The 20,979-nt window shown below is 39.4% G+C and overlaps 1 protein-coding gene across 2 annotated transcripts in view; it reads left to right on the forward strand.

Moving 5' to 3' along the window:
* Nucleotides 1–17,602, forward strand: part of GNA12 (G protein subunit alpha 12) — a 37,229-nt gene extending 19,627 nt beyond the window's left edge. Inside the window, exons 3-4 of one of the 2 annotated variants that reach the window (XM_086473296.1) lie at nucleotides 15,960–16,010; nucleotides 17,033–17,602. In XM_086473296.1, the coding sequence (XP_086329422.1) occupies nucleotides 15,960–16,010; nucleotides 17,033–17,602 (621 nt within the window). The remainder of the gene's footprint in view (nucleotides 1–15,959; nucleotides 16,011–17,032) is intronic. The other variant, XM_086473297.1, reaches the window with a different exon arrangement.
* Nucleotides 17,603–20,979: the final 3,377 nt, after the last annotated feature.

A 20,979-nucleotide genomic window follows, 5' to 3' on the forward strand; every position in this document is an offset into this window, starting at 1 on the left:
TTAAACATCTAAGCAAAGTTTTATGCCAATATTGTGGCAATTAAGTGCCAGAGGTCCAGATTTAAATTTAGTTCTAGTTCTGTTCTCTAATCCCAAGCCCTCAAAAGTTTATGGTCAAGTTCTGGAGTTTGACTCATCTTTGTACAGCAAAAGAAGTTAATTGCTTGTTTGAGTATAATACTGCAAATTATTGTGGCTGGTCTGTAGTAGGAAGGATTAGCAGTTGGAGTCCCTGGCCTCTAATCCTGTCTCTAAAACCAAATAGGAAAATTTTTTTCAGATCAAAGTCTCAAGTAAGAACTCTCAAACAAAAGTGGCATTTTTGTTAAAGGAGGTGAGAGTTAGTGAGTTATAGTTTGCATTTTATTAAAAATTGGGAGGTAACATAAAGCAAAATGCAGCTGGAAACCTTTGCACAAAATTTTGTGGATATTGGCTAATACTGTATAGTTTGTCAGTTTGCATCTGCAGAAGTTAAATGATCAGTCTCATATTATATTAGCAGTATTCTAAAAATAAATGCTTAAATGAGATATGTTAAAGGGCCTGCTGCCACCAGAACTCCTTGAGCAGTACAGTGTTTAGCTGTACCAGTGCTCGTGTGCCTTGACAGTCACTGAGATTCAAATTCCAGATAAAGTGGAGCAGGAGGCAGAGTTGAGGATGCCTTCGTAACATGTTGTCTGTCACCTACACCAAAGAATGTTTTACTTGATAATCTCAGTTTTGCTTTAAGTGCCACTGAGCAAGAGGTGAGAAGAACTTGCATTTAAAGAAGGCTGGATTCAAAACCTTTTAGAGAATCAAAGGTCATAGCTTGTTTTACACTTCAAATACGGTTGAACACTAGCAAAATATACTTCTGCGGTATCATTTCTCAATGCCAGAAGCCATTCTTTCAAGCAGAACCATCCATAGAAAGCTGTGTGATGGGTGAAACAGTTATTAGCTGTTCTTAAATACTTTCTGCTATTGGAGGAAAATAACAAGAACCAGAAAGTTCATGAATTACGACATTTTCAAAACAGTGCAAATGGAAAAGTGTTGGAGAGTAGCAATTTGTTACAGTACCTGCCTGAAGTCTCAACCAAGGATTAAAGCCCTCTGTACTAAATGCTCTGTGGAAAAATAAAAGGATTCCTGCCATGAATTGCTCCTGGCCTTAGGTTATGACAAAATGCAACAGCTGGATGAAATGTAGCCTGCATGGAATTGGGAGGATAAGTTGGAAAGTAGCGAGCAGATCATACATAATAAATAAGTGGATAACAAGAAATTGATATGCCTACCATATGGGAACAGAGTCGGATGCTGAATAGAAAGAGCTACTGGCTGTTCTAGTAGTCTGTGTAGAAAATTCCTGGCACTCTACAATTTTTCCTTTTTTTCTCTTTTTCTTAAAGATCAAAAACTTAAGGCAAAAGCACCTCTAAAGTCTGTAAAATGTACAGTGCATTAATGCACCTCATTAATGCCCTGCTGTCTCTGGATACCAAGAGGCTGAAATTCAGACTTTGTGTGGTCCTTCTTTTTAACTTGGAGGTTCTTGGAGGTAGATTAAAAAGCCTTGTATTTTTATGATACTGCGTAAGGCTGCCTGTAGGAGGTTTTGCTTTTGGCCCTAGAATGCCAATAAATCTTGACTGTATTTTTGGTGTGGTTAAGGTGAGTGAGAGAAACAACTTCTTAGATATGGCTCCCATGTTGAAAATCCATTACGAGAATTTGCATCTTGCCTAATGATTGCCACTTTTCTGGTTGAAAGATTTAGCTTTACTCATGTATTTTATTAAGAATAAACTTTTTTTGTCTTTACCTCTTTGTAACTGAGGCCACTAGACAATTGTGTGGGTGTCCCAAAAGATTTACAGAATAAGTACTGGACTCATCCTTGCTTCTCTCTACACGTGTGGTAGCGGTTATAGTTTGATGTCTTACCTTCGGCAATAGCACTGAAACACAAAATCTAATGTTTTTGGACTGGAAAAGTCTTTTTGGCTCCTAACTCTTGAGAATAAATGCCACCCTGCTTCTGGAAAGAAGCTTTAATTTTATTATGCATAAAATAATTAGAAAAAATACTCAGTATGTCTGTCTTTGCGGAATTGTTGTTCTAAGCCCTAATTAGTGCTACTCTAAATCTTGCAGGACTGTATTGAATATAAGGATTTGTTCAGAGCAAGTACAGCTGTAATTAATCTTTGCATTCCCATCAAGAAATGCTGGCACATGCTGTGAGAAACAAGGAAGGAAACTTTCAGTTCAGGCTGTCTGAGCCAGTACCCAACTGCAGCTAAAAACCACTGGAGTAATCTCTTTATCCCTTTCCCTTGCAGGAAAGTTCTGGGCAGAGACAAACCCAACCCAGTGAGCAGCCTTTAGCTTTTGATTATGCTGTTTAATTTGATGTTCAGAAAGTTTCTAATGGATCTCAATAATTCAAGAGACTTGAAAATTGGTAACTGGTATCTCCACAGAGATTCACAGCAATACGAACATGTTGCAGAAATCTGAGCAAGTTAAGTACTTTTAAAGGTGCGCTCTTTGTGTGACTAAGGGAGTCTAATAAAGAGTTCCTACTGAAATTTGGTGGAAGCAGGAGAGAGCTCGTATATAAGTCATGAGCTTATGCGTACGTTAAAACTGTGGTAGCACGAGGACAACTTTTATTCCAGTCGCAATAAAATACCTGCGTTATGCAGAGCCATGTATGTTAATATTTATCTGTTTACACTGAAGTCTTAAAAAAAAAAAAAAGGCAAAGAATATTGGGTTTAGTGGAAGGGCTCTACTTGCCAGACTGGTTTCAACCCTTTAATCTCAAAGATATAGCTGAAATGGAGACTGTAATGTTTGTGTTCCCATGATAGGGGTTTTCAAAGTTTTTGGTGTATTAAAGCTACATGCACTACTTGGAGATTGAGCAAGGACTGGCTTAGCTGTGTAAGAGAGGGCTCCTGCTACTTGCTGTGTGCTATATTAGCAGTTTTCTGACCCTATGGCTGGTTTCAGGAAATTAAGCAGGAGGAAAAAAAAAAAAGGCGCTGCAAAAGGAGAGGGAAGAGGTAAATGGTTTTAAGCTTGTCTCCCTGACATGGCTCACTGTGCTCAGAAGAGCAGTGCTGAGCGTGTACTTCAGAAAGTTCCAGTATTACAAGTCAGCCTTTTGCACCTCGTGTATGTTCTCTGTAGTAATTCAGCTTGCTTTCGTATTGGTACTGTACCTTGTCCTCTCCACCTAGAACTGGGACAGCAAGCAAGGGTGATCTCAGTGTCTTTCAAAATTCTCTAAAATGTTCCCTTGAGGAAAAACAGTAAGAGGTTAAGGCTTGGATTTTCCCAAGGGGCCACTGAATTTAATAGGATAAAGGGTAGTTAATGCTTCCAGGCTTTCCTGAATATCCTAGTTTACTGTAAGCTATACAGGATCAAGAACAAGTAACAAGCACCGATGAACAAATAAGCAAAACGTTAAAAACTAGGTCTGTTTTTATGAGGAAGTCTCACTGGCATATCTTCTGGGGTTTTATACTTAAAGAGAACAGATACTTGAAGTTATTCTTCACTTGTCACGCTGACAGTGAATCATGTTTAATGAGCCTCTGTTCTTTAAAAGACAGGACCTGGCAGAAAGCTGAAAAGGAAAATGCAGGTAGGATAGTTACGTGGCAGTGACTTGCGCAGTTGGCTATGTTGTATTCTTGCTAGCTATCCAAATATTGATCCTTTTGCAATGACTTCTTGAAAAGATTGTAATTGTCTTTAATGTACTTTTCTTCTCTTATCTTCCCCTGCTCCTGATGTCTCCCTAACAAGCCTGCTCTGCCTTAAAACATTGAGTGTTTTACTCAATGTGTCATGCAAGGATAGAGCTTAACTTGGGCTGTAGTTCTGTGATAGAGCAATCACGGTGAGCAATAGGAAGTGGTGGTTTAGGGAGTTGTGCTTTGCACTGTGCTCTTGCTTGTATTGGCACAGCTGGTTTTTTTTGGAAGCTCTGCTGTAAAGTGGGAAGCTCATCTGAGGCAGAGAGCAACCCTATGACTGATGGTAAGCGCAGCCAAGGTAGTGATGTGCTGTGGTGTTGATGAAGGAACAAGCAGCAGGCATCACAAGTGATCATGAATCACCTTAACCTGGTGCTTCCCACGGAGCGATGGCAGCATCGTATCTTGCTGACCCTTCATCCAAGCAATGGTTCCTTTCCTACGTAAATCTTTTCTGATGCTAAAAGAGCAGGCCTGTACCTTGAGGATGCTGTTTAGTTTTCAAAATGTTTGTGTTTCAAGTTATCGGTGTATCTGAAGTGTTTGCATACTGTTCAAAGTCAAGGTGCTGTTTCACAGGTATTGACTGCAGAGGAGGAGACAGTGAGCAGAGGGAGGGAAGAAACACAGTATTTGACTTTTGAGTTTGAGAAATGATAGCTGTGCAACAGTGGAGGTTTTCATAGATTAGGTGACTTAAGGGTCCATCTGAACAGGATCTGTTCCAGAAAATGTCAAGGTTCCATACTGTCACAAACCTGCCAGCTGATAATTGAACACTAATGGAAGGAGCAGAGCTGTTAAGTTGTCTGCTCAAAGGAGAAGAGTAAGGTTAGCCCAATACTGTTGCTGCTTCTTCTGAACCTGCACTACCTGGGAAAGCTTTCTCCTACAAAGGCAGAAGGCAGCGCGGTCTCCACCTTCTCATTAATTTGCAGCTATACTTAACAGCAGCTCCGTGGAGTAAATGTGTTTTGCTTTATTACTGACTTAGTATTTGGGGGAGGGGAGGAGAACTTCTTGGAAACATCATGCAAGATTTTCTGTTTGAGAAAGTGGAAAACATGTTGCTCTGAAAAGTAATTTATTGACACCTTTCAAATGTCTCCTCTGTATACAACACAGATTCCTGCAGTTCAGACTGTGGCAGACTTGTGCTTCCCTTGGCTTTACTCCTGAACAAACTATTGATGTTTGTCCTTAGAAGGTCTGCTCTCCACCCCCACCCCCCCCCCAAAGCCTCTTAATTTGACTTGCTTTCCTTGATATTCACTTCATTCTACTCTGGAAAACTCAGTAAAATCTCAAATTGAAAAAATGGTGGTTTACTGCTGGAACTCTTTCCCATTTAATTCCATCTCTGAATTCTGCATATTTAACCAATCCATCTAGTTTCAGTCTGGTCAGAGTACAGTACTGAATCAGTAATGATGTTAGAAGTGGGCAGGAGGCACAAGAACCACCTATATATCCTCTTTTTCTGTCATCTTTCTCCCCGTATCGCACATGCATTCTAGGTTGCAAGGAGTTTGGATAGTCGTCCGTGTGGCTGGACTGTTTTCCTCTCTGCAGTTCAGTAGGATGTGACCAGGGCTTTAATTAGGAATTTTTTTAATAGGCTAGTCTGCTCAACAGCTTGTACAAGTTTATTAAACCCACTTCAGTTTCCACTGTGGTTTGATTAAATTACATGTGTAGATGAGGCCTCAAGGATGGAAGCTAGGTCACTTACTTCAAATTGCTTATTTAATATTTAGATTTGTTTTCAGATGCTTATAGTGCTTAATTTCTGTAAAGCAGATGCACATGAGGGTGAATAAAAATAAACCTTTTCATTTGAGACAAGACTTTAACATTACTTGGGGGCTTTTTACCTCCATGGTAAGTAATTTCTAGTAAGCCTGAGCCTTCAAGATAGTGGCTTTATAATGATTGAGGACTGTGTCAAAAGACTTGGGTGTAGATGGATGTGAAAAGAGGATGGAGTTGCATGTTAACACAGCTGCTGTTCATGCAGTTGCTAACCCCATCTCACCTTGTGAGTCTTCACTCAGGGATGTCTGATCCTTTAGGGAATTGGTATCTGAACAACTCTAATTTTCAGCTCAGGTAAATCCGTTCCAATTTTGGTGTCATAAGTGAAGGCAAGGATGTGAGTTGTGTGTTACGATGGATTGAAGTGGAAAATGCAGGAAAAACAATCCTGACTGTTTCGAAAGCAGACAAATTCTGAAATGAAATAAAAAGAAGTTTAGGTTACTTGAAGTCTTCATGCTAAAGTATCAATAGTGCTAAGGTTTAAGTGCAAATTTGAAAGAACTTCCACTTCTCCTCATGCTGAAACAACCTTCAGTAGGGGAGAGAATATTTGGACTAATCGATATGTTGTGACTGGGTGTGCATAAATAAAAAGTGTTTTGAGATAATCACTATAAATCAGAGAAAACTTGACTTGATTGTGAATGGAAACTGAAGCTTATTTCAGATCACCAAAGGTTGTTTGAGGTTCATCCTCACTCTTCTGCTGGACTCAACGTGCAGTGTTGTCACTGGCACTGGAGCAGGAGAGGTGGTTATAGGGAGGGCAGTCACTTTTGGGTGAAGCCCTCTCTCACAGACCCAAAGTACAGCTGTGGACTAATGAAGTAAATGTTCTTGGCATGTGACGCGAGACGACTTGGTCACTAGTGGTCATGGGGATTTGCAGGTGTGTAAAGGTCAGACTTCGTAGAAGGCAAGAGCAGTCTCGGTGTAAGTGGGTAAACATGAGATGCTGAGTAGCTTCTCAGTTCTGAGAGCAATGCAGTATATGTCACGAAATTCCACTGATTTGAGAAGTCGCTGGGAAAGCAAGTATAGTAACAGCTGTCAGAATCGGTGCGCTTCATAGTTCAAAGTTGGTCAGTCTCTTAGAATTAACAAATACCAAGCTATTATTGAAAAAGGAGAAGTTTTTTGTTTCTAGGGCAAATTATTTTTCAAAATCAAACATGGAAACTGGCTTGAGGAATCCCTCAGACTTGCAAACCTTGTGTTCTCTGTAGTTGAGCCTGCTGAATGAGTGCTGAGGTGACAGGCATGGTGAAAAACTTCAGAATAACGTAAGCAAGGTGGAATTTTTTTTTTCTGTACTCTATTGCCTACATGGTTTTATAGGAATCAAACTGTTCAATAGCACACTTGAGTGCAACTAAGACTTAACTTGCATTTTACTTCAGTCTGATTTCCACCCGAAACCTTTCAAATATTGAGCAGCTTTCTGAATCTTGTAAGACAATCATTTTAGCCTACATTGCGTCTAAAAATGTCTTGGTTTGTATAAATACAGACAAAATGAAAAAATCTTTTTAAAAAATAAATTGTGAAGGATAAATGACGCTTTCCAATCCTTGCAGTCACCTTAACAACAGACACAGACAAATTTCAGTTAAACATGTCTGAGCTGATGTTTCACAGAAAGTGGAGCATTAGAGCACTCTGTATCATGCTTTGATGTAGAAGTGGAGTAGGAAGCACATCGTTCTGCAAGATACTGAAGGTTATGCCTGTTGTAAATGCGTTCAAGTTGCTTAGCTTTCCAGCTGGCCATCTGCCATGGAAAAGTCCAAGCTCAACATTCTCTCATAGCTGGTGTTAGCTGGGGTTTTCTTCAGCCCACAAGATCTAAGATAGTTATTTCCCATCCCTTGATCTGATAAGATTTGAAAGGGAAACTCGCTGGTAAACTAAATCTGATCAAGATTTAGTCTTAATCAGATAGTCAGTACTGCTGACTAGATTAATTCCTAAGGTAATTTTTTTTTTGGTCAGTGTCAATTCTTGTTCTGCAGATGTCTTCTGTAAACAAAGCAAGTTTCAGGTTTGCATACTGAGCTGCTGAAAATGAAGTGTCGGACTGGGGTCACATAATAATGTGTTTGTGCATCGTCCCTGGTGATTTGTAAGAACATCCAGTTGCTTCTAAATACTGATGTGTTGGTTGGAAATGCTCATTTATTTGCATGGCAGCTGCCCACTGAGAATAAATGGGATAATTTACTAATGATTGGCCAGAATCTTGGATCCATCCTTCCATTTACAGCTCGGGACTTTCTTTTAACTGTGGCAAGATTGCTGCTTTCAGTTGCCTTCTCTTGTGCGTTTTAGCCAACTGTGCTTGGAATGAGAAGCAGAGCTGGCGTGTGTTAGTTCAACTTCACGGAGAACCTCCGGTGTTTGAGATGAAAGGGTTCTGGCAGCAACTTTAGACAATGTCTTCACTTAGGCAGTTGGCAGGGAAACAGGAAGGAATCCTTTCATGGGATGCTTATGACTACGTCTGTCGTCCGCTGGTGCCAGGATGAGTGTGTGTGAGCTGGGCACACTGCTGATGTTGGATACAGTAATCAGGCTTTTTGTTGTTTAAACATAACTGTGATTCTTCCACATGAATTGGGTGTATATCCCCTTGCATCTACTCCTTGCATCTTGCTAGCTGCTAGTCAGTGAAGGCTAGGAAATGCTAAATCACTGTAGCTAATGTGCACGTCTGGTTGAGGATTTTGCTAGAATTTTTTTTTAAAAAGCAAGAATTTAACCCTTTTGTATTGCACTGGGCATATTTGTGTTTTATTTGTGGCCAGTACTGTTTTCTCTGCTCTTTGCACCTGCTTTTTCTTCCAGTCGTTGCAGATCGGTGAAGCAGGAGTAGCAGTGATGAAGAGACAGCAAGTACGAGTAAAATCAAAGTGGTAGGGATCTTTGTTAATGTTTATTGAAGCTTATAGCTTAGGATGAGCCTGCCTTAGTCTATTAACAGAAAATCCATTTCCGCCTGGAGGCACTGTTGCTAGTGTGCACATTTGAGACAAATGGACAGAATTGTTAATGTAGTATCAAGAGTCATTTATCTCCTCTACATCCTGTTGATGTAGAAACACCTAGAATTTCAGGAAAAAAAAATGTGTAACTTTTTTTTCCTTGCAGCACTTTTTTCTGAAAGAGTTGCTGTATTTAATTGCTGGGAAAAGGTAATGCACGTAGGAGTTGCACTTTACCACAAGACCTCTGCTCCTGTTAAGAGTGTTTCTTAGCTGTAAGGCTAGAATTTCACTCGGTCATAGGGATCCACAAATCTTACCACTGATGTGGAAGCTCAGATTAGCCTAAACGCTTTGGGGAAAATTTTTATCACCTATTCTTTCGTCCATGTGCTATAAACCATACAGTTTGGCCAGCTTGTCATCTAAGATGAGTTTATAGAAAGCCATCCTGACTTGGACAAACAGATTTTTTGTATTGCCTGCTTGTACTGAGCTGACAAATAATGAATTTTTAGAATATTTTCAAACTTCAACATCTGATCCTCAACACTGTACAACTAGGCAGTAGAAAGAAGAGGTAGGTTTTAGAAGCAGCTTGGAACTAAACGGTACTTTTTTGTAGTTGGTATGTTTGTAGAGTACCGATAGCAGCAACTTGGATAAGCACTGGGGTTGCTGGATGGGAGCCAGTAGCTCAGTCTGTTGTTAAGGAGGAAGTTAAATAACACTAGAGAGATTTGACAGCATTCTGTATGGCTTAAATACGGAGAAGTGGTTAATCTCGCCTTGGAACTGATGATTGAATGATAAATTATTGTTTGTCTTATGTCAATAAATTTCAGTGCCCAGACAGGATGTAGAATATCTGTAGAACTGAATCGTGGCGTAGGATGGGCATCAGCATTTCTAGGTTACTTTAGCATCCTTCTGAGTGAATTCTTAACAAGCACAGGCTTGCTTATCTCCTTGGAAAACAATATTTAATTCATCAGTTGTCACAGAAGTGAGCACATTTTTGGCTGTAGTAAATCTGTGCCCTGTTACCAGTGAGGCTGAATAGAAGTGCAGATTTAGAAGTATTCTGTTGGAAGAGCCAGCAGGTTTGGGGAGTGGGAGTTGTTTGTTTGTGGTTCCCCCTCATGAGAATTTTAACCCTTGGTCTTTGGGGTTTGTGAATGACTACTACTTCCCTTGGAGAGAACCAGGGTGCAGAACCTGGAGCCATTTCTTCGAGCTCATTTCCAAAGGATATATGTGTTATTGTGGCAGGATGTTAACCTGCTTGTTGTGTTCAGTAGGTCTCGCTAAGAAAAGTGTTTCCCATGTCTCTTTGCTGGAGAGGTTCTGTATTCTAATCTCAGTACCCCAAAACTTGGCTGATCTAAGGTCTTCAGTGTTCTCAAATGCTGCTCTCCTGGTTATTTTACCCTACTTCTGTGCTCATAACCTTGGGCCTCTGTTTTGGATATCTTGCGTTTATAAAACATCTGAAGTTGTAACGTTGAAACTCCTTATAATCAACGGGTGATCAACAACCCAAGAAACTGGGAAAAAATGAGGTCTCGGTATTTGTCTGAAAAACAAAGGTTTCACTTGCAAGTTAGCATTAGTATTGCATTCTGTCCATGTGCGTGTCTGCCAGTCCTAATGGAATAGGACCTTTATATAAAGGCCAACTTTGGATGACATTGTGTCAGTGCTTTTAAGTCCATCCCATTTGTGTATCTGAGATCTCGGAGGTTAAAGACTGGGAGATTCCCAAACTTCTTTCTGGGGTCTCCTGGATTTTCTCTGTGTTTCTCGGCCCTGCTGCTGAATGTTTTACAACTCCTGAATGGAGCATGGGGTACAAACACCGCTGTTCTTCCGTTCAGATCACTGTTGCTTTCACCTTGCAGATTCAGCTGCCATTTGTGGTAGTTACTTACAGTATCCATTTTTCTGTGTGTTTTGCTGTACTTGTGGGAATCTTGTGAGATCTGTATTATATGCTTCCTTGAAGTACAAAGTTTCCTTCCTGTGTGGTTTAATTCATCATCTGGAACAAGCAAAGACTGACAGGTCTACCTTAAGTGGTGCACTCTAAATTTAGCAGCCAGAGAGAGAATGATCAGGAAGGGCTAAATTAATATTATGTCAAAACGGCCTTGGGGTAAGGAAAGGAAAAAAGCCAATTTGGAACAGAGAGTCCCCTTTCAAGTCTTTTAGTTCAGAACAGAATTTAGAGGAACTGCTTTTCAGAAGGAAAAGTTTTAAATGAGCCTGTGTTTTGGGGGAACTGGACAAGAGGATGCTTCGCTATCATTTATGAGCTGACCAACTCTCACTTTGAATAACTGGCTGAGGGTTAAAGTGACAAGCTGATACATTCTAGCCTTGCAGAACATTTCTTATTACTGAGTTTCTATAGGTATTTTAAAGCAATCTACATATGATCTGTTGTACACTTATTTTCATGAAATGAATAATGCTTGGGAAATCTGCTGGAGTGTTTTCTACTTGTTTTTTGCAATGAGGCTATCAATGGCAAAGGAAGTGATGCCAGATTAGTTATAATATTTCTGTGGGGAGATTTCTTACATGCTATGAACCTAGCCTGAAGGGAGAGAGATGTTAAATTCAATTAGCTATTTTCATGGTGACTTGTTTGGAGCTAATATTAAGATGACATTCATATAGTACAAAATGTAAAGAATAAAAACCTCTTCTGAATTTTGTGGCTTTTGCCACTTGAGAATACTCTGTTCCAAGTAATCTAGCATATAAAAAGAGAGTTTTGGAGCACTATTTCAGGAAGCAACAGTATACATTTACATTTTACCTTTCCTCCCTTTCTCCTCCACGGATCAGTTTTTAAGCAAATTGTATTATTTTCACTGGCTTCACCAAACTTTACACTGCAAATAGGGCCGTTAAAAAAAAAAATCTTTTAAAAAATAAGCCAATAGTGATGCTGCATTGTGGAACTTGTGGGCTCATTTTAGGCCTTCTGTTTGTGTTTCTTGATTTCCCCGGTTCCCAGATGTGCAGTGACTCATCCTACTGAACAATGAGAACAGCATCTCTTATTCCTTCGCTTGGTCCCAGTTGGCAAAACTGTTACTCAGAGGATATGTATTGCAGAGGGAGAAGAGATTAGCAGTGAGAGAATGAATCATCTGAGCATTTGTGGTAACTCTTGTGTGGTGAGCAAGAAGTTAAGGAAGACTAATGGTCTGTGCTGTGCTCTGGTGTACTAAAAAGGAGTGTCTGAATTATGTAAAATTCATAGCTCGGAGGCCACTCTTCCCTCCCCCACCACTGTCCCGGAAAACACAGGGCATGGATGGAAGACAGAATTTTGACATCTTGATTTATTATCAAAGAAGATGAACACACGCACACGCATACACACACCCCAACAAAATAGCTAGCTGGTTTGTATCAAGAGCAAAATGGATGATCTGGTCTCTGGCTTTGATATAATTTTCAAAGGTGAAATATGCTAGTTAAAAATAAAAATAATATCAGTACAGACATGCTTCGCTGACATGCTTTGCTGTGACTGTGACACGATGGTGCTTTGTATCTTAAGTACTGTGCTGGTTAAAGTAAAATCTGAAAGACATTGTTTCAAGCAAATTATTTATTAATATTGTCAGAATATTTTTATAAAAGGAAACAGTGTACTAACAGGGAAATACAAGAAGATTTGAGTCTTTGTAAACCTGAAAAGACAGAAGCTCAACAATCTTCTATGAACGTAGTTGATTGGAGGAAGTTTCTTGAGCTGCCAGTTTTTCCTTGACAAACCAGCCTGTAAAAGATTGACCCATCTGACCTGGACCTTTTTTGTTTGTTTTGTAAGTGTGTTTATCTTTAGGTATTTAAATATAGTATAAATAACTTTGGCTTTCCTTTTTATTTTGCTGCTTGCAAACATTGTTCAAAATACATTGCAGTGTTCAAAAAATTACTTAATTTTTTTTACTAGAACTATTAAAATAGCATGATTGAAGTCATCAATCTGCATAACGATATTTTTAGTATCTGGTACACCAGATACTCAAATTGCAAATCGATTGCGAATACTAGCTGCCATTTCCATAGGAAGTCATGCTAGTGAACCAGAAATAGCTGGCTAAGATCTGGAAAAGGAGAGCATTTGAAGTGCTAAGCCAGCTTTTGAATGTAGTTGACTGTCTAGATGACTTTGGAGAAACACTAAGAATTTGTCTGAAAAAGCCAAACCAGCTTGTTTGTGGTCAGTGCCTTCAAGAGGAAAAATAGTTCAACATGAGAGGGGCAGCTGATACTTAATAGTTTGCCTTGAATGGAAAACTTACCTTGGTGAACAATTCATAAACTCGTATGTCTGTATTTTTTATGTGCCTATGTGTCTATATACACATACGCAGATTTGATTGTGTGTGTGTATAATACCCAAAGCATGATAACAATTTATCGATGGAACTCAAAATTGCATTCAAGTGCAGCTTGATATAAAGCTAAATAAATTTGACTTCTAGATCTAATTAGTATTGCTAACTATTTTCCCTGACTGATGAGGAAAAAAATTAAATTATAAAGGAATGTTCAGTTAATACAGTTGTTCTGATTAAAAATACTAATACAAAACACCTGGAGTTTCCATATTTTCCTCATGTAAATACATTGTAAGATATTCACTAAGCCAAGCGGTGCTGTCTGCAGTCGTTCTGTGCAGCCTACTCGAAGGACTGAAATACCCCACACACTTTCCAGAAGCAACCAAGTCTTCTGTGCGTCAGACTAAGGTGTAGAGCAGGGCTACTCAAGAAGTCTTTGGAGCAGGAACTGAGTCCACGCTTCCATAGGCCTAACACAGGCTTTAATCAAGGGATCATCTTTAAAATAGGGGGTTTGAGTGTGTGGTGTGGGTTTGGGTTTTGGTTTTTTGTGAGGAGGGGACTCTCTCCCTTCGCATTTGTGTGCTTTAATGTTTTGAGCTTTTTTTTTTAACTTCAGACCCTCTGGAGCTTGTTGGGGATTTGTTGTTTTGACTGGGAACAGATATTTTGACTTAAGTACTGGATGTCTTTGAATTCTGTGCTAGAAGAGAATATTCAGACATCTTCTTCAGATCTGTCAGACCATGCATATGGTGTTCACACCTGTTCCAGCAACCTGGCTTGGTTACCCAGCTATGCAAGTGTTTTGCAATGACTGCTTAAAATTTCCCAGAATGAATTACTTGGCTTAATTGCAATGTTACGAAGAGCTGTATAAGAAACTAGAGAAGTCTAGTTTCCCTAAACCACTGCAGAAATTAACATGTATTATTTTCATTAATCAGATAATTTTCTTATAAATGTGCAATATGTTGAACTGACGCGTGGGGCAGGAAGTGGGGGAGGCAGAGGCTGTAAATCAGGTAAACTTGCTCGGGTGTCCCAGCAGTTTCCATGCGTACAGCTGTTTCCTGCGCTCAGCGTGGGAGGGTGTACGGACAAGGCAAGGACTCTTAGAGCAACTGGGTAGAAAATAGGAACAATTTATATCAGAGACAGCCCGTTTGCAGTCTCGTTGCACATCTAAAGGCAATATGTAGGACAAAGCACAATAGATAAGAGAAGGGTTTTTTTTTTTTGTAGCTTCAGTGACCTTTTCTTTTTTGGGCTCTCCCATCTCCTAAATATGACTAATGCTGTACAGGAAGACCTTTTCTCTTATTCATGCAGTCTGTGCTGTATCTTCTGATCCAACACAGTGCCAAAAAATACAGGAAATTACTTTCACCTTGTGAAAATTCATGATTGTAAGGAAGCTCTTACAGCAATTGTTCTTTGGAAACTCTTCCCACCCCAAAAAATTTTTTTTCTGCTAGTGATCCATTGTAATTCTTTTGTGATACGTAGTAGTTTTTTGCAAATATGTATGTTTTCTCTCCGTTATGAGAAGACACTTCTTCCAGTTTTACATGTTAGGCAGTAATAAGCTACAGCTTCTTTATGTGCACTACACTGTACAAATTTGTGCAGTACACTGCACAAATCCTCTGATCTCCAGTCTGATTCTTCAAAATGAACTGTTATTGTGGCATCTGTTTGCAGTTGTACTAAAGGGGAATAATTTTGTTGTGCTGTCTCAAGCCTATGGTGTAGAAGAGAATGTGTGGTTTAAGAATTTATATTGCTGTCAGAACCTGAGATGGTATTTTGAGGATGTTCTCATTCTGATTTAGTGACTTGGTGCAGGCACCTACTGTCTGTTTGGTCATTACTGACACAGCCCAATCTGTGATATATGTAATCTGTTTTGCTGCCTAAAATTATTAAAAAAGCAGCAGGTTTTTCAGTTTTGTCGTTCTTGTGACATGGCTACAACTGCAAGACACACGTCCTAAACAATGAAGAATACTTCTTACAGAATAGATAGTCTTTATCTGAAGAAATGAAAGGGAAGTGTTTGAAGGATAATGGGCTTCTGCCAAAGATAGTTTCATTCCAGAAGTAATTCTGCATCTGTGTGAAAACAATGTAATTACTTCTAAAAAGTATATGCTGGGCTTTTTGTGTCCATTAATGTGAAGTGGCACTTACTTGCCCATGTATCACACTCAAATCTTGTTTAAGAAAAAAAACTACCACAAAAAAACCTGCAAAACCTCTTACACGTTTTCACACAAGAATACATTTTCTTTGTAAACATTGCCTATATTCTTCTCCATATAACTGCTGAAGGATTTTGTGCAAAATGAGCAAACCTATTATTAAATTCTTCAGGCTAAAAGGAAAACTATCTGTAGAAGAGAAAGTCCTTGAGAATGTTGCCTTTTTTTTTTTTTGATAAGCAAGTCTGGCTTGAATTATCACAAATTGTGGGTGACATAAATCTTTCATTTTTGTAAAGATATGCCAACCAGTCTAGGATACGCTTTTGTTCACTGTTACGAATTTTAAACAAAATACACTGGTTTCTTAAAAATGTGTTTCATTTTTACTCCCACCCAGTGTCAATGAACTGCATTCCTCACACAAGGGGAAAAAACCCTAATTCTTTAAGCCAAAAGACTGATTTCAATATTAAACACTTCCTTTTCATTGTGAAGATTTACTAGATAGATTTGAGCATTTATTCAGATCTCTAATCAACTTTGATTTTTCTAGGACTAAGAGAGTTGCTTGTAGAAGAAATACTACCTTACCTGCACATTGGTAGTATATTATGGCAGCTCTATTATCAGCAGTTTATGTGAATTAAGCTGTGTAATACCTGTATTGTTTCAGGTCCTGAAGGATATTGTCCAAGCTTCCACTTGGGATACTGCTCTGTTAGACCTCAGTGCCTGCTGGAACGTGAAAGGGCTGTAGTTCAGTTGTATTTGCTGTCCCAGAAACAAGCTTAGTTCCATCTCTTTCCTTTTTCACAGGGTGAATCGGTGAAATACTTCCTGGATAACCTGGATCGGATCGGTCAACTGGTAAGACATACCTTCTGTTTCTGAACCAAAGGAGCTCAAAGACATAATGGAAGCCCGGGTGTGCTACGATTAATGCTTTTGGGGTTGGTTGTTTGGGGGGCGGGGGGGGGGGTTTGTTAATGAACTGAATAACTTCCATGTTCTTTCTCTAGAAATAGTAAACTCCAGCCTTAGGAAACTGAAAGTATTTGCTTAATTTTTTTTTGAGACAACAAATACTGTTTATTGAAGTTGTATTTATGCACGTATTTTCTCATATCACACTTTCTGCTCAGTCTCTGGATCTCATTCACTTTGATCTGATGGTTCACATTGATCTGATGGCTGGTGTTACTTAAGGTAGCAGAATGAAACCTTACCAAATAATACCAAAAAAATTACTAGCACTGGTAGGATTCAAAATCTGTAATGAAACATATGTCAGGAGACTTGGAGGAGAAGCAAGGGAGATGTTTCTCCCTAATAGTAACGGTGATAAGCTTCTGAAGAGCAAATATCACAAGAGTGGTGGGTTGGGCCACAACCTGCAGTAGAACATGTTGCTGTACTTGCTGGTCATGGAGTGTGAGCCTGGAAGAAGTATTTCCACTAAAGCTTGCAAGATGTCCTTTGTAGGAGTAATGAACTGTGAAAAACTAGATTTAAAAAAAAAAAAGAAATCCTCTTAGTGATGAGTTGATCTGCTTTACTGAACACTACCTAAATGGCAAGTGGTGTAGCTAAGAATTTCATAATGAGAAAACAGAATTCAGCCTGAAAATGAGAGGCTTGAAGGATAAAAAGGTAAACAAGTGCATTAGTCCTATGTTTTTATTCTCATGTCTCAGGATCTTCTGTAGCTGTTTATCAGTGTGTTGAGATAAATGGTCAACGGTCTGTTATTTTAAAGCTGAGTGTTCGTCCTTCACTTAAGGATTAAAAAACCCATGGCTGTTGTTGATTTTTGCCATTGCTTCAATACTGTGGCATTAGCCAGGATTTTTGGAGGACTTTTTTTGACACTTTTCTCCTTTCTTTTACAGAATTATTTTCCCAGCAAACAAGATATTTTGCTGGCTAGAAAAGCCACCAAGGGGATAGTAGAGCATGATTTCATCATTAAAAAAATACCCTTCAAGATGGTGGATGTAGGTGGACAGAGATCTCAGCGTCAAAAGTGGTTCCAGTGCTTTGATGGAATAACTTCAATTTTGTTTATGGTCTCCTCCAGTGAATACGATCAGGTTCTCATGGAAGACAGGCGCACAAATAGACTTGTGGAGTCCATGAATATCTTTGAGACAATAGTCAATAACAAGCTTTTCTTTAATGTTTCTATTATCCTATTCCTCAACAAGATGGATCTTCTTGTAGAGAAGGTAAAGACTGTCAGCATTAAGAAGTATTTCTCGGACTTCAAAGGCGACCCTCACAGGCTAGATGATGTTCAACGTTACCTGGTGCAGTGCTTTGACAGAAAGAGGAGAAACCGTAGTAAGCCGCTCTTCCATCACTTCACCACTGCCATAGACACTGAAAACATCCGCTTTGTGTTTCATGCCGTGAAGGACACGATCCTTCAGGAGAATCTGAAGGATATTATGTTGCAGTGAAGGAGAGCAGCCAATATTCTGTTCAAATTTGCCGGAGGGTTAGATCAAAGTTTTTATCCTTTCTTTATGGCCCTTGCATGTGGTGTAGGACCCATGCTAATTACTTGGCTCAGGAATGCTGTAAACTAGCCAGTCCAAACAGAGGAGCTATAGGCCGAAGGAGTCAAATGTTGATGTTAGCTACTGAATCATTTGGACTAGAAACACTACTGAAACATGGCCGTTGTAGGTTCCGTACCTAGTTTGGAACGCTGAATAACACAACCACCTTCTGCCTTCTTAGAAAAAAGAAATCTCTAACAAACCGTGTATGGAAGACACATTGTTTTAAATGAACATGCTCATTTTTCAGAGACACTAGTCGTACAAACTGCCTTTTCTGTAGTTTGGAGGTGCTGAATCGATCAAACTAATCTGAACATAATGAGATTGGCAGCTGTATTGGAGAATGTTAATGGAAGTTCCATTCTTAACCCTTAGGAATATAACCAGATCTTGTGTGCGCGTTCAGCTTTGCCAAGGGTCTGGAATCCGCTTACCAAGGTGGATGCACAGCTCTTGTCTGGAGGTTTTGCATGAGTCTTCTGAGGCAAAAGTCTAGAACTGTGTAAGGAAACCCGTGTTGGAGTAAATTGGATGGGAAGTTAAGGCCTCACTGATACGGAAAAGGGTTTATTTTGCACTATGTGTGAAGGGTATTACATCATGGGAAAACTGATTTCCGTGGTGAAGCAGCCTGTGCTAGAGCACCTGACCATGTATCTGCACAGTGGGTGCTCGAGCGAGATTGTACTTCGTGGAGATTCAGCACTGTTCTCACACCCACGGCTGGCAGTATTTGTGAAGGTTCAGTATCTCACATGACAGGGCTTTATCTATATTCAAAAGTTGGAAAGCTGATTAAACTCTTGAGTAAAGGTTTTGGTAGTACAGCAGCTGCTTGATCAGTTCCTAACAGCTGACCTTATAGGAAGACCGAACACCCTAGAGATCCCAGTTTTACAGCTGCACTGATGTATTTGGACAGCAAGACCTTGCTGTAAAATTAGCCTTTAATCTGTGTCTTAATGGGATCTTTAGCCTATAGTAATGCACATCTAATTCTGAGTACAGTCAAGTTTGGAGTTGCCCATTTTGGGCAAAGGTTTGTGTGTAAAATTGCAAGAGGCTATGAATAATGTTGATATGAACTGTTAATTTCCTAGCGCTCTCAATCTGTGTAACTAACTGTCAGGTGCCTTTTTTGTGTACAGACATATCGGATCATTTCTACTACAGTGGGGTACATGGACAAATGGAAGATCTGCCTTTTATATCAACATTGTAGTGCTATCCTTTAGGTATTTTTCAAACCTAGTTTACTGTGCAATTTTTGTCATAGTTTTTATCCAAGAATAAAACCTGAAGGGCTGTTTGTACCCGTAAAAAGTCAGCAGATTCCCTGGAGTTCTTATCCCCTTTGAGCCTGTAATGGCCTGTCAAAACAAGCAACGTTTTACTTGAGCTGGTAATCCCATGGGAAATGTGGTCAAAAAAAGTCCTGTTCTGTTGTCCTTTCATGTTAATTTGGATAAAATCTGGAATCTTTCTTCCCCTCTGAAGCTTGCAGATGTTCATGTTGGTATTTTTGTGAGTTCCCTAATGTAGCAGTCTCTTGGCTTTCTTTGTGCAGGCTTCAGAGTGGAAAAGTGCTATTTCAGTGCTATGTAAAGCACACAGTGTCGAGGTAAGAAGCAGCTGAAAATTTACAGATGGGAAAATTTTAACTTAATTTTGAGCAAACTTAAACAGGAATTAGCTTTCTTGTAACAAGTCTTACTTTTGCCAGGACCAACTGTCTTTTAAATATTTATTAATTTTTAACCTTGAAGAGGAAAAGTGTTATGGGACTCTTAATATTCAGATGGGGGAAACTCTTTAAGATTATTGCATTTGAAAAGGTGAATGTTTCAACACAGAGCAATGCAAACAAGTTTACTTATCATGTAAGGTTTATTTCTCTAAGCTAGCCCTTTTGTTCGGCTGAAGACTAAGAGCATTTTCAAAGCTTTCAGATATTTTTTGAGTTCTTGGTAGTGGTTGCCACTTCACACAAGGCACTGGGAGGCGGCAGTTGTGGGCCGACCTGACTTCTAGGTTGACTTGGCTTTATTTCCTAGTTTGCTCTGAGCTTTATTCTTTCACTAAATTTTCTAGATGGGTTAATAATCATTATGCTTGTTTTCTCAAATGAGTTAAACATTCTCTTTCAACTGTATTTTTTCTCAAGAATTACCTCAGTTTTATGTCTGAATCTACTGTAGTTTTACCTGGGAGGCATAGCATGGAATTTCCTGTTCTGTTTTTCTCTTCATGCCCATCCATGGTTTTGTATCCTTAGCCACCTCATGGATTTAAAACTCTGAACAAAGCTAATAATGCAACTTATATTTTACATAACTTAATCTGCACGTGGAAAAGAAATAGCATGAGATATATTGAGCTCTTAAGCATTTTTTTAATATGAAATGGCAGTTTTGCACACTAAATCGGGAGTTTTAGGGAACCAGTTTGATCACCTCAGGCCCATTATTGCCTTTCTTCTTTTTATTGGTAAAATGGGCCTAAGCATGGCGCTGTAGACTGCGGATGAAAATCGGTAGTTTGGCTCTGTGTTCTGTCAAACTTTGATAGTGATGGTTCACACCAGGAGCCCAAGATCAGGAAACTTCTTGCATAAGTCAAGCGATTCCCAAAGTTTGCAAAGGATCTGGCCTATGAATAAAAAGGACTTCTAAAAATTTTTTTAAGTGGCAGCTTTCTCTGCAGAATGCGCTCCCGTCTTGCCACAACTGAGGAGTTTTGTGTTTGGTTTTGGGTTTTTTCCAAGGTAAGTTATAGTATAGTAAATCCAGAAAATCATGTTATGGTAAATCAGTTAATTACTAAAGCAGAACTTAGAAAGTTCAGGTCATACAAACATCTCGGGACAGGCTTGGTCGGTTGCTTAGTCCTTTTACAAGAAACAAATAGAAAACTTCAAGTGACATCCTGGAGAACTTTGCAGCTAAACACAGCTGGAGAGAACATCTTTTTTAGTTAACCTTATAGGCTTATTGTTCATTTGGCTAGTCAGGAAATGGGTCACAGGCAGGATGATAATCAGATGGAGACCTTGAACAACTGGCGTGGGGTTTTTGTGTGTTGGGTTTTTTTATGTTTTTGTTTTTCAAAAAGCAGCCTTTTGCTGTCCCTCCTCTGACACCCTCAGGTCAATGACCAGGGATGGGGTGTTGCAAACGGGTTGTCTCTCGCAAGGACAAAGAGAGGAAGTGCTTGCAGCATGTGCTTGCAGGAGACATTTGGTAATCTTGCAGTTTAAGTAGAAAAACTAAATG

Source organism: Leptosomus discolor, chromosome 14 (assembly GCF_034619465.1).
Source record: "Leptosomus discolor isolate bLepDis1 chromosome 14, bLepDis1.hap2, whole genome shotgun sequence".
Lineage (NCBI taxonomy): Eukaryota > Metazoa > Chordata > Aves > Leptosomiformes > Leptosomidae > Leptosomus > Leptosomus discolor.